We start from the raw sequence: 12,468 nt of genomic DNA on the forward strand, positions 1-12,468 counted from the left end.
CAAACAGTTCTATTTCTGTTTCATCAGACCAGAGGACATTGCTCCAAAAAGTACGATCTTTGTCCCCATGTGCAGTTGCAAACTGTAGTCTGGCATCTTTATGGCGGTTTTGGAGCAGTGGCTTCTTCCTTGCTGAGCGGCCTTTCAGGTTAAGTCGATATAGGACTCGTTTTACTGTTGATATAGATACTTTTGTACCTGTTTCCTCCAGCATCTTCACAAGGTCCTTTGCTGTTGTTCTGGGATTGATTTGCACTTTTCGCACCAAAGTGCATTCATCTCTAGGAGACAGAACGCGTCTCCTTCCTGAGCAGTATGACGGCTGCGTGGTCCCATGGTGTTTATACTTGCGTACTATTGTTTGTACAGATGAACGTGGTACCTTCAGGCATTTAGAAATTGCTTTCAAGGATGAACCAGACTTGTGGAGGTCCACAATTATTTTTCTGAGGTCTTGGCTGATTTCTTTAGATTTCCCCATGATGTCAAGCAAAGAGGCAATGAGTTTGAAGGTAGGCCTTGAAATACATCCACAGGTACACCTCCAATTGACTCAGATGATGTCAATTAGCCTATCAGAAGCTTCTAAAGCCATGACATAATTTTCTGGAATTTTCCAAGCTGTTTAAACGCACAGTCAATGTAGTGTATGTTAACTTCTGACCCATTGGAATTGTGATACAGTGAATTTTAAGTGAAATAATCGGTCTGTAAACAATTGTTGTTGGAAAAATTACTTGTGTCATGCACAAAGTTGATGTCCTAACCGACTTGTCAAAACTATAGTTTGTTAACAAGAAATTTGTGGAGTGGTTGAAAAACGAGTTTTAATGACTCCAACCTAAGTGTATGTAAACTTCCGACTTCAACTGAAGATGTTCCTAATAAAATAAATGCTTAGAAAACTAACTGTCAGACAATAGATACAACTACTGGAGAAAGACACAGACATACCTTTACTTTTGTAGACTAAGGTACTGTCAGGGCTCTAAAGTGCGATCATTTTGTACCATACTGTACATCCAAGTACTTGTTTAGTTAGTATACTGTATATTCAGTCCCCAGGCTTAATTGTTACCACATCTGCATACAGGTTAAACAGAGAAAGAGAGACGGCTAGTGGACGAGATTCATTCAAGTTGATTCAAACATGTATATTATTTTCCCAATAGATTGATACAGCTCAGATTTGTTTCTGTTACATTAAATATGCACTGACTACATGAATTCTACAAAAATAAATTACATGTTTCTAATTTTAACTAAAGAAAAGATTGACAAATGTTCACAAAAAGATAACAATTTAAATGTTTTGGAGTGGGTACTGTTCCCCCTACTCATTAATAAAATACATAAACGTAACATAAATTATCTATTGAACAGTGAGCACAAACCAACTTCAAATAAGGCTATAATAGCTAGCTACATTCCATGATTTTCACTGTGCAAAATACTTTATCGAGATGCTGGCAGAAGACGACTTCAATCAATATGAAGTACAGTTTACAGATTACATATAATAGAGCGTTTTGAGTGTTTCAACTGCCCATAAGGGCCAGTTAGTTTAGTGTTGCACATTCTTTAAACACACTGACGTATTTAAGGCAAGCATTTACACCAGGGCATGTATGTCTCTCGTTGTTACATATAGATAAATCCTGGGAATTTTTGGAAATCCTGGGAATTTTGGGAAAGTTGCTGGAATTTTGCAAATTGCAACCCTATACAGGAACAAATTGCTGCTGAAGGTTACACAACAACATGGAATGTCATTCTACTGCAATAATGCATAATGATACAGATTTTGGACAGTGGATATTAGCATTTTCAAAGATTTCTTGCCTTTCATGTTATAACATTTAAAAGACAAAATATAGATTTGTTTTCCCTGAAAATAAAACTACCGGTATGTCAACATATTCATTTGAACAGAACTGTGTTGATTTTGAAAAGAAAAAGGCATACTCAAAATGGCCTAATTTTGTCTTGACTCATAAATCATGACAGAAAGAAGAAAGAAAGAGTGAGAGCGAGAGGGTACATCTCAAAAGTATTTCCTTATTCCTTGCCTTTTGAGAAGGTGAGGAATCAAGGACATGAGAAATCAAGGAAAAACCTTGAAATTCACCCTGTGCTTGAGAGAGAGAAAGAGAGGGTGATGCCCATAATGCGTTGTTGCCAAGGAAAAGAGATTCTACATGAACAGATGGTTATATGGAGGAGTGTTGACGAAATAAATATCTCCTGAGGTCTTGCTGCTCTGCTCTCAGCATTGTAAAATAATACACCCTGGACCCTCAACGACATTCAGATATACTATACTTCCTGGTCTTTAAAATAAAATAGATTTTTAAAAGCCATACACTTATTGTAAAAAGTAAACCAGTTATTTCCGTCTGTGTTTGACAACATCTCCTCTACTCCAGGGACCCTGAGTTGTGGACTTGTTTCTCTTCATTGTACATTCTAGCTCTGGTCCAGGGCATTACGTGTGGCTTGCAGATGTAGAAGTCTCAGCATCAGCAAGCCACATGTAATGCACTGGACCAGAGCTACATACCTTTATTCGTGAGCAGCACAATGGCCCATTGTCAGATGAAGTACCTCAGTGCTGATCATTGGAGTCTGTTTCAGTGGTTTCAGGTCTGACTTCACTGACCATGGCCGGGGCTGAGACTAGCTCTAGCTCAGTAACGTCTGTCACAATTAGCTGCTGGCCCCAGATTCTGACCCACCCTGGTTATTCGGGGACTGCGATTGGTTGCTGGCCTCCACTTGTGAGCCAGCCTGTTTTTTCGGAGACTGAGATTGGCCTGGGAGCAGGACCTCGACGGTGAAGCTGATGCGTTTGGACTGGAAGATACTGTAGGTGTTGTCAAACCGCAGCACATCTGAAGAAGAAAGAAAACAACATGGATGTCGCCTAAGTCAAGTCCTACACCTTTACTCCGGCCCTTGTCCTCTTTGTGTTCTTGTATGCAAGGTCTGGTTCTTATTTGCCCAGTTTCTAGACTTGAGTGGAACCTGGGTCTAGTTTTATAACATGCACCCACCTTGCTAGTTATTTGCTGACCGTTCCTATGCTTGTTTGGTGACACTTTTCCCACGACCGAGCTTACATCCGCAATCAGTAGACAGTTCTGATTAGGAAGTTGTCGTTTGCGTCGCTGAGCAGTGCCCAAGTAAGAATTCGATCTAATTGATATCTGATACCCCCCTCCAAATCAAAATCAAACATGGATTCCATGTTGTGTTCTCACTTTGCATGCACACGTCTGTGTTTCACACCTTTTTGTCTAGCTAATCAGCCTTGCAGACAAGAAGTAGAATAGTGTGTGCGCACAAACATTGGTTTTGATTTGGATGTGGGGTGGTAGCATCTAACAATTGGATTAAATTATTTCCTGGGCACCGCTTGGTGATGCAAACAACGCATTCCTTATCAGAACGATTCACTGACCACGGATATACCCTCAGAAGTAGGAAAAGCATCACCCAACAGGCAAAGACACAGGTCTGTAAAGTAGTCACACGGTGGGCTAGTGTTATACTGGTAGGCCGAGATCCAATCTCTGTCTAGTACCACTAGACTAGGTTCTTATGTGCCCCTACCCAAGTCTTCATGTGTCACTGTACCCCTGTTCTAACCCACTGTAGGGCTTTTCACACTACTGAGACTAATCAAACCAACCTTTAAAGTTGCTGGAACCATGAAAAAAAGGCAATGTGAAAAGAAAATACCCAAGCCAGCACAGTTTGGTTTGGGATGGCACGATAGTGTGAAAGGGGTATAAGTTTAGAAATCGCTTATGTGTCTAGCTGTCCTGTACTCACAGACCCCAGGCTCGCTGCAGGTGAGAGAGCCGTCTTCGGGCACCAGGTGTGCGTTGTATCTCTGGCTGGGAACCACCTCCTGCATCTGCCCTGCATTCTGCCTCTCTCCTATCTTGCCCTTCATAAACACCCCAAAGCCGATGTCTGCCCCATCACTAGAAAACTGCCACCTGCATGGGGGGAGATATTATATTACATTATATAATTATATAACCTGACACACCCGCATAGAATTGTTCCGAGAGCCGATCCGTGCCCCACCAAATAACATCAATTTATTTAATAGTTTTTATGACTCCAGTAATAGGCTATTATTCCCCTCCCTGCATGAATTAATGTATATGCATGTCTAATCAACATTTAGATAAAAGGAAACTATGCCATGAAACCATGCCAGAACGACAAAATAATTTTTTTTACAATGAGATGTGACACATTGACAACTAAAATTGCTCTGAAAAAGGGTCTTCTAATTAGCCTTCTTACCTAATGAAAGCCTATAGCCGACATAATAAAACAAGACCTTTACATTCAATATTGTTTAGATAGTAAAACTGTTTAATTGAAAAGCATATAAACAATTCCCAGAATCGAATATAGGATGCAAAACTACATTTATTTAGTAGGCTATAACCTAGGCCTGCTCAAACTTTCACCAGCGCACCGGTTTAAACTTATGGCCAGCGTTATGGTCTAAATCAGGGGTTCTTAAACTTTTTCAGCCTGGGATCCAAATGAGAAATTCTGTGTTTTCCTGGGACCCAAGCTTAGGAAAATATGCAACTATACATAAATATTGGTATATTTCATTGCCCTTATGCCTAAAACAAATGCAATATAGACAAAAACAAATAACAATGAAATTAAATATCCATATAAATATATATTAATGTTTATTTTCCCCCGTTAAAAACACTGTTACATATCTGTCTAGGTTGAAACTGTTGCTGTTAAAATACAATAAATCATTTTCATTCTGAACTGGAATAAACTGATTGATCACATCACACAAATTAATAACAGAACACACACACAGGCTTTTGATAGTGCAACTCTAAGAATCACTACAGCTGAATAATGATCAGGCCTACTGTACATCTTGCTGTAGAAATTATTGTTGAAAGAAAGTTTAGGTTGGAACTGTTGCAATTCAATACATATTTTTTCTTTTGAACTGGAATAAACTGATTGATCACATCACACAGATGTAGACCAGAAAACACACACACACAGTCCTATTGAGAGCATGTCTATTCTGGGCTCCGTTCTTGACAGTGCAATACTGAGGTCATGCTCAGCCTTGAAACTGTTTCTGTACTTGTTTTTTAAGTATGTCAGAGTTGAGAAACCTGACTCGCATAGGTATGTGGTGCCAAACTGGACCAGAACATCTACTGCTTTCTCAGTCAGGCAGGAGACAGCTGTGTTTGCCTCAAAAAGCATCTTGCTTCAATCAGTTTACTCCAGTTAAGAATAAAAAATATTATTGTATTATAACAGCAACAGTTCCAACCTAGACAAGTTTTCAACAATAATTTGTACAGTACATCTTACAGTACAGTACAGTACAGTAGGCCTGATCATTTTTCATCTTCATTTGCACTGTTTCCTGAAGCATGCTGCCCTGTTCTGAATGAACTCCCTGGGTTTACCATCATGCTGTGGATGTTTGGTCAGGAGGTGTCGTTTCATTACTAAGCACTTCCCCGCACAAAACACTTTGTGGGCGCTCCTCGTTCTAAGTTTATATGAAAGAGAAACTCATCGCTGTATATGCGTTTCATGACAATTGAGCTGAGTCAGAACGTGTGGCTAGCATGAATCCATTTGATGACAGCGGTGAGTGATGGCGAGTGGGAATGACAAGTCAGTGGCAGACAGCGCATCGTCTGCTGCTGAACGACAGCGCTGCATCGCCTGTGTCGCGGAGTAATCTTCAAGAAAACTGCAGAAAAAAGATCAGGTAAACCGCGAAGCACACGGGCACCTCCCTCTCACACTAACGCAGCTGCCAAACTGAGCAGAGACCGCTGCTAAGCAGAGAGCGCACTTGGCCAAATCAATTCCAGTAATTCATTAAATAATTATAAATTTACCCACCATTAACAGGTCCGCGACTCAACCCATACTTTAAGAAAGGCTGCAAATGAATGTCTGGAGTAACGTAATAGTTAACTGATAATAAACTCAATTAGCCTATCGTAAACAAATACCAGTAAACAAATACCTACGTTGGCCATTTTCACATGAGCTAAGCTAGCCAAGGAAAGTACACTTGGCAAAGTATTCTCGTGTGGGGGGTCGAAACATACATTTCAGCACCACACAAATAATGGACAGTTCCCTGATCCACAGCGTGCGTGGCTGGTAGCTTATATGTCTGCCTCATCGCTCACAGAATGGAATTCGCAACACAATGCAACACAACAAGTCCTGGGTTTGTAAACCATTTTTTATATTGATTTAAAATGTTTCGACCCGGAATATAATTGTTCTGAATCGCAAGCCGACCCGTGGGTTGAAAGAACGTTTTCATTTCACCCACCAGCTGACATTTTTGCGGATCAACCACGGGGAACCGTGGGTATCGGACTAGATGCAGGGCTACCCTGCACTAGAGTTAAGGAGGGTAATAAAGAGATAGAGAGAGGAAAATAACGGTGGGGGTGGAAAACAAGGGAGGCCGAGATAGAACAGGACAGGTAGTGGGGTTAGAGAGAGGTAAGACAGAGAAAGAGGGAGGGATAGAAAGAAATAGCAGTAGTAATATCGGTCCACTCACCTGAGCACACAGCCAGGGCAGAGGATCTCATATTCTAGCTGCTGTGAGGAGCCACGGCTGACTGTTAGACACTGTTCATAGTCCACCTTCACTGACTCACGAACATAGTAGGACGTAGGCACTGTCCCAGCATAGTGGATCTTGAATACACACATATTTGGACAGAGTAAGAGGATGGATGTTGTGGGGTTACAGTGGCTTGCGAAAGTATTCACCCCCTTGGCATTTTTCCTATTTTGTTGCCTTACAACCTGGAATTAGAATGGATTTTTTTGGGGGGTTATATAATTTGATTTGCACAACATGTACACGACTTTGAAGATGCAAAATATGTTTTATTGTGAATCAAACAAGAAATATGATGAAAAAACTGAAAACTTGAGCGTGCATAACTATCCCCCCCAAAGTCAATACTTTGTAGAGCCACCTTTTGCAGCAATTACAGCTGTAATTCTCTTTGGGTATGTCTCTATAAGCTTGGCACAACTAGCCACTGGGATTTCTGCCCATTCTTCAAGGCAAAACTGCTCCAGCTCCTTCAATTTGGATGGGTTCCGCTGGTGTACAGCAATCTTTAAGTCATACCACAGATTCTCAATTGGATTTAGGTCTGGGCTTTGACTAGGCCATTCCAATACATTTAAATGTTTCCCCTTAAACCACTCGAGTGTTGCTTTAGCAGTATGCTTAGGGTTATTGTCCAGCTGGAAGGTGAACCTCCATCCCAGTCTCAAATCTCTGGAAGACTGAAACAGGTTTCCCTCAAGAATTTCTCTGTAATTAGCGCCATCCATCATTCCTTCAATTCTGACCAGTAGTTACCTAGTCCCTGCTGATGAAAAACATCCCGACAGCATGATGCTGCCACCACCATGCTTCACTGTGAGGATGGTGTTCTCGGGTGATGATAGGTGTTGGGTTTGCGCCAGACATAGCATTTTCCTTAATGGCCAAAAAGCTAAATTTTTGTCTCATCTGACCAGAGTACCTTCTTCCATATGTTTGGGGAGTCTCCCACGTGCCTTTTTAAGCAATGGATTTTTTTTCTGTCCACTCTTCCGTAAAGCCCAGCTCTTAGTGGTCCTATGGACAGATACTCCAATCTCCACTGTGGACCTTTGCAGCTCCTTCAGGGTTATCTTTGGTCTCTTTGTTGCCTCTCTGATTAATGCCCTCCTTGCCTGGCCCGTGAGTTTTGGTGGGCGGCCCTCTCTTGGCAGGTTTGTTGTGGTGCCATATTCTTTCAATTTTTTTAATAATGGATTTAATGGTGCTCTGTGGGATGGTCAAAGTTTCTGATATTTTTTATAACCCAACCCTGATCTGTACTTCTCCACAACTTTGTCCCTGACCTGTTTGGAAAGCTCCTTGGTCTTCATGGTGCCGTTTGCTTGGTGGTGTTGCAGACTCTGGGGCCTTTCAGAACAGGTGTATATATACACTGCTCAAAAAAATAAAGGGAACACTAAAATAACACATCCTAGATCTGAATGAATGAAATAATCTTATTAAATATTTTTTTCTTTACATAGTTGAATGTGCTGACAACAAAATCACACAAAAATAATAAATGGAAATCCAATTTATCAACCCATGGAGGTCTGGATTTGGAGTCACACTCAAAATTAAAGTGGAAAACCACACTACAGGCTGATCCAACTTTGATGTAATGTCCTTAAAACAAGTCAAAATGAGGCTCAGTAGTGTGTGTGGCCTCCACGTGCCTGTATGACCTCCCTACAACGCCTGGGCATGCTCCTGATGAGGTGGCGGATGGTCTCCTGAGGGATCTCCTCCCAGACCTGGACTAAAGCATCCCCCAACTCCTGGACAGTCTGTGGTGCAATGTGGCGTTGGTGGATGGAGCGAGACATAATGTCCCAGATGTGCTCAATTGAATTCAGGTCTGGGGAACGGGCGGGCCAGTCCATAGCATCAATGCCTTCCTCTTGCAGGAACTGCTGACACACTCCAGCCACATGAGGTCTAGCATTGTCTTGCATTAGGAGGAACCCAGGGCCAACCGCACCAGCATATGGTCTCACAAGGGGTCTGAGGATCTCATCTCGGTACCTAATGGCAGTCAGGCTACCTCTGGCGAGCACATGGAGGGCTGTGCGGCCCTCCAAAGAAATGCCACCCCACACCATGACTGACCCACCGCCAAACCGGTCATGCTGGAGGATGTTGCAGGCAGCAGAACGTTCTCCACGGCGTCTCCAGACTCTGTCACGTCTGTCACATGTGCTCAGTGTGAACCTGCTTTCATCTGTGAAGAGCACAATGTGCCAGTGGCTAATTTGCCAATCTTGGTGTTCTCTGGCAAATGCCAAACCGTCCTGCACGGTGTTGGGCTGTAAGCACAACCCCCACCTGTGGACGTCGGGCCCTCATACCACCCTCATGGAGTCTGTTTCTGACCGTTTGAGCAGACACATGCACATTTGTGGCCTGCTGGAGGTCATTTTGCAGGGCTCTGGCAGTGCTCCTCCTGCTCCTCCTTGCACAAAGGCAGAGGTAGCGGTCCTGCTGCTGGGTTGTTGCCCTCCTACGGCCTCCTCCACGTCTCCTGATGTACTGGCCTGTCTCCTGGTAGCGCCTCCATGCTCTGGACACTACGCTGACAGACACAGCAAACCTTCTTGCCACAGCCCGCATTGATGTGCCATCCTGGATGAGCTGCACTACCTGAGCCACTTGTGTGGGTTGTAGACTCCGTGTCATGCTACCACTAGAGTGAAAGCACCGCCAGCATTCAAAAGTGACCAAAACATCAGCCAGGAAGCATAGGAACTGAGAAGTGGTCTGTGGTCACCACCTGCAGAACCACTCCTTTTTGGGGGTGTCTTGCTAATTGCCTATAATTTCCACCTGTTGTCTATTCCATTTGCACAACAGCATGTGAAATGTATTGTCAATCAGTGTTGCTTCCTAAGTGGACAGTTTGATTTCACAGAAGTGTGATTGACTTGGAGTTACATTGTGTTGTTTAAGTGTTCCCTTTATTTTTTTGAGCAGTGTATATATATATATATACTGAGATCATGTGACACTTATATAAAGTCCACCTGTGTGCAATCTAACTAATTATGTGACTTCTGAAGGTAATTGGTTGCACCAGATCTTATTTAGGGGCTTCATAGCAAAGGGGGTGAATACTTATGCACGCACCACTTTTCCATTACTTTTTTTTATTTTTTGAAACAAGTCATTTCTTTTCATTTCACTTCAGCAATTTGGACTATTTTGTGCATGTCCATTACATGAAATCCAAATAAAATTATATTTAAATTACAGGTTGTAATTCAACAAAATAGTTAAAACACCAAGGGGGATGAATACTTTTGCAAGACACTGTAGCTGATAAAAATGTTATGAAAGTCAGCAGGAAATTTTTTAGGGAAGAACTTACAAGGAAATAAAAAAGAAAGCTTTACTTTCTACAACTATGAATCTGCTGCGTTACATGTTTTATCATAGGCTTTTGCGCTTCGCATACTTTCAGTTGAGAAATAAAAGTCCAGAGTATCAGCCTCAGAGTTTAATTTTGTAATTTATTTGCATAATAACAAGACCAACAATTTTCTTTAGACCACCTTACTGGCTAATGATTTCATCTTCCTAAACAGTCTGAGCCCTCAGCTCAAGCAAACCAAGGATTTGAGAAATACTGACTGACCAAACACAGACGGAAGTTAAAAATGCTGGTTGCAGCAGTAATTGAGAACCACCAGGGGGGCAATAAGGGGTGATGTATTCCATATGTGAGTGAAGGGAGAGAAAGATGGGATGGTTCACCTCAACCATAAGCAGAGGGCAATTAGCATTGGTCCACAGTCAAATCACACAAGACCATTCATTACATGTCTAGGATAACACAGCAAGCCATGGGAAATGTTGAGCTGAGCTGAGCACAGGTGCAGACACAAACAGGACCTTGATCCAAATGCATTTGTGGCACTGTCAACGATAAAGGTGTTAAAAATGATCTTTAAAACTTGACTGACTGTTGCATAATCTGCCTGTAGTGTACACACAGACCCAGTCTGATCTCACTCTACAGCAAATAAGCTATAAATGTCGGATGAAACAGATTATTTCTTTATGTAATATCTACATAGGCGTACAGAGGCCCATTATCAGCAACCATCACTCCTGTGTTCCAATGGCACGTTGTGTTAGCTAATCCAAGTTTATTGTTTTAAAAGGCTAATTGATCATTAGAAAACCCTTTTGCAATTATGTTAGCCCAGCTGAAAACTGTTGTTCTAATTAAAGAAGCAATAAAACTGGCCTTCTTTAGACTAGTTGTGTATCTGGAGCATCAGTATTTGTAGGTTCGATTACAGGCTCAAAATGGCCAGAAACAAAGAACTTTCTTCTGAAGCTCATCAGTCTATTCTTGTTTGGAGAAATTAAGGTTATTCCTCTAGCGCCTCTTCAACCTCAAATGTGTGGAGTGGTTGAAAAACGAATTTAATGACTCAAACCTAAGTGTATGTAAACTTCCGACTTCAACTGTATACAATGAGTATACAAAACATAAGGAACACCATCCAAATATTGAGTTTTGCCCACTGAACAGCATCAATTCATCGGGGCATGGACTCTACAAGGTGTCAAAAGCATTTCACTGGAATGCTGGCCAATGTTGACTCCCATGCTTCCCACAAGTGTGTCAAGTTGGCTGGGTGTTCTTTGGGTGGTGGACCACACACACAGGAAACTGTTGAGAGTGAAAAACCCAGCAGCATTCTTGACAAATCGACACTGGCACCTACTACCATACCCCATTCAAAGGCACCTACATATTTTGTCTTGCCCATTCACCCTCTGAATGGTACACAATTCATCGCTCAATTGTCTCAAGAATTGAAAATCCTTCTTTAACCCATCTCCCTTTCATCTACACTGATTGAAATGGATTTAACAAGTGACATCAATAAGGGACCATAACCTTCACCTGGATTCACCTGGTCAGTCTATGTCAAAGAAAGAGCAGGTGTTCCTAATGTTTTGTACACTCAGTGTATATTTAAAGTTTTTTCACAGACTGTATTTAACACCAAGGATTTGTTTTACAATGAAATTGGCCCCAACTCCCAACTGTTCACCGTGTACCCTAAATCAGGTAGACACATTCTTTCATATAATGTGGGAGTGCCCTGCAGTTAACCTGTTGGGGCAAGGTGGCAGTATTTACACGCCGGATAAAAAACGTACCTGATTTAATCTGGTTACTAATCCTACCCAGTAACTAGAATATGCATATACTTATTATATATGGATAGCAAACACCCTAAAGTTTCTAAAACTGTTTGAATGGTGTCTGTGAGTATAACAGAACTCATTTGGCAGGCAAAAACCTGAGAGATTCCTTTACAGGAAGTGGCCTGTTTGACCATTTATTTGCTTTCTTTGACATCTCTTCCAAAAACTCAGGATCTCTGCTGTTACGTGACACTTCCCACGTCTCCAATGGGGTCTCAGAGCCCGGGAAAAACCTGAATGACGTAATTCAAAGCCCTGGCTGAAACACACGAGAGCTTTTGCTAAGTGGTCTATCAGAGGACAAAGGCTTAGGCGCGTGACCTGCCCCGCCCCCGTATTTCTGTTTTTCCCTCAGTTTACAGACACGCAGATTCCCGGTCGGAATATTATCGCTTTTCTACGAGATAAATTGCATAAAAATTGATTTTAAACAGAGGTTGACATGCTTCGAAGTACGGTAATGGAATATTTAGATTTTTTTTGTCACGAAATGCGCCATGCTCGCGACCGTGATTTACCATTCTGATAGTGTCTAGAACGCACGAACAAAACGTCGCTGATGGAACATAACGATGGATTAT

The 12,468-nt window shown here is 41.9% G+C and overlaps 1 protein-coding gene across 3 annotated transcripts in view; it reads right to left on the reverse strand.

Annotated features, from left to right (window-relative positions):
* Positions 1 to 1,133: 1,133 nt before the first annotated feature.
* Positions 1,134 to 12,468, reverse strand: part of LOC115164094 (SEC14-like protein 2) — a 52,873-nt gene continuing 41,538 nt past the window's right edge. For all 3 annotated transcript variants that reach the window (XM_029716210.1, XM_029716209.1, XM_029716211.1), the window contains 3 exons: positions 6,617 to 6,756; positions 3,835 to 4,004; positions 1,134 to 2,891 (listed from right to left, as the gene is read on the reverse strand). In XM_029716210.1, coding sequence (XP_029572070.1) covers positions 2,707 to 2,891; positions 3,835 to 4,004; positions 6,617 to 6,756 — 495 coding nt within the window. In that variant the 3' untranslated portion in view covers positions 1,134 to 2,706. The remainder of the gene's footprint in view (positions 2,892 to 3,834; positions 4,005 to 6,616; positions 6,757 to 12,468) is intronic.

The sequence above is a fragment of the Salmo trutta genome, chromosome 27 (genome assembly GCF_901001165.1).
Source record: "Salmo trutta chromosome 27, fSalTru1.1, whole genome shotgun sequence".
In the NCBI taxonomy this organism is placed as follows: Eukaryota; Metazoa; Chordata; class Actinopteri; order Salmoniformes; family Salmonidae; genus Salmo; species Salmo trutta.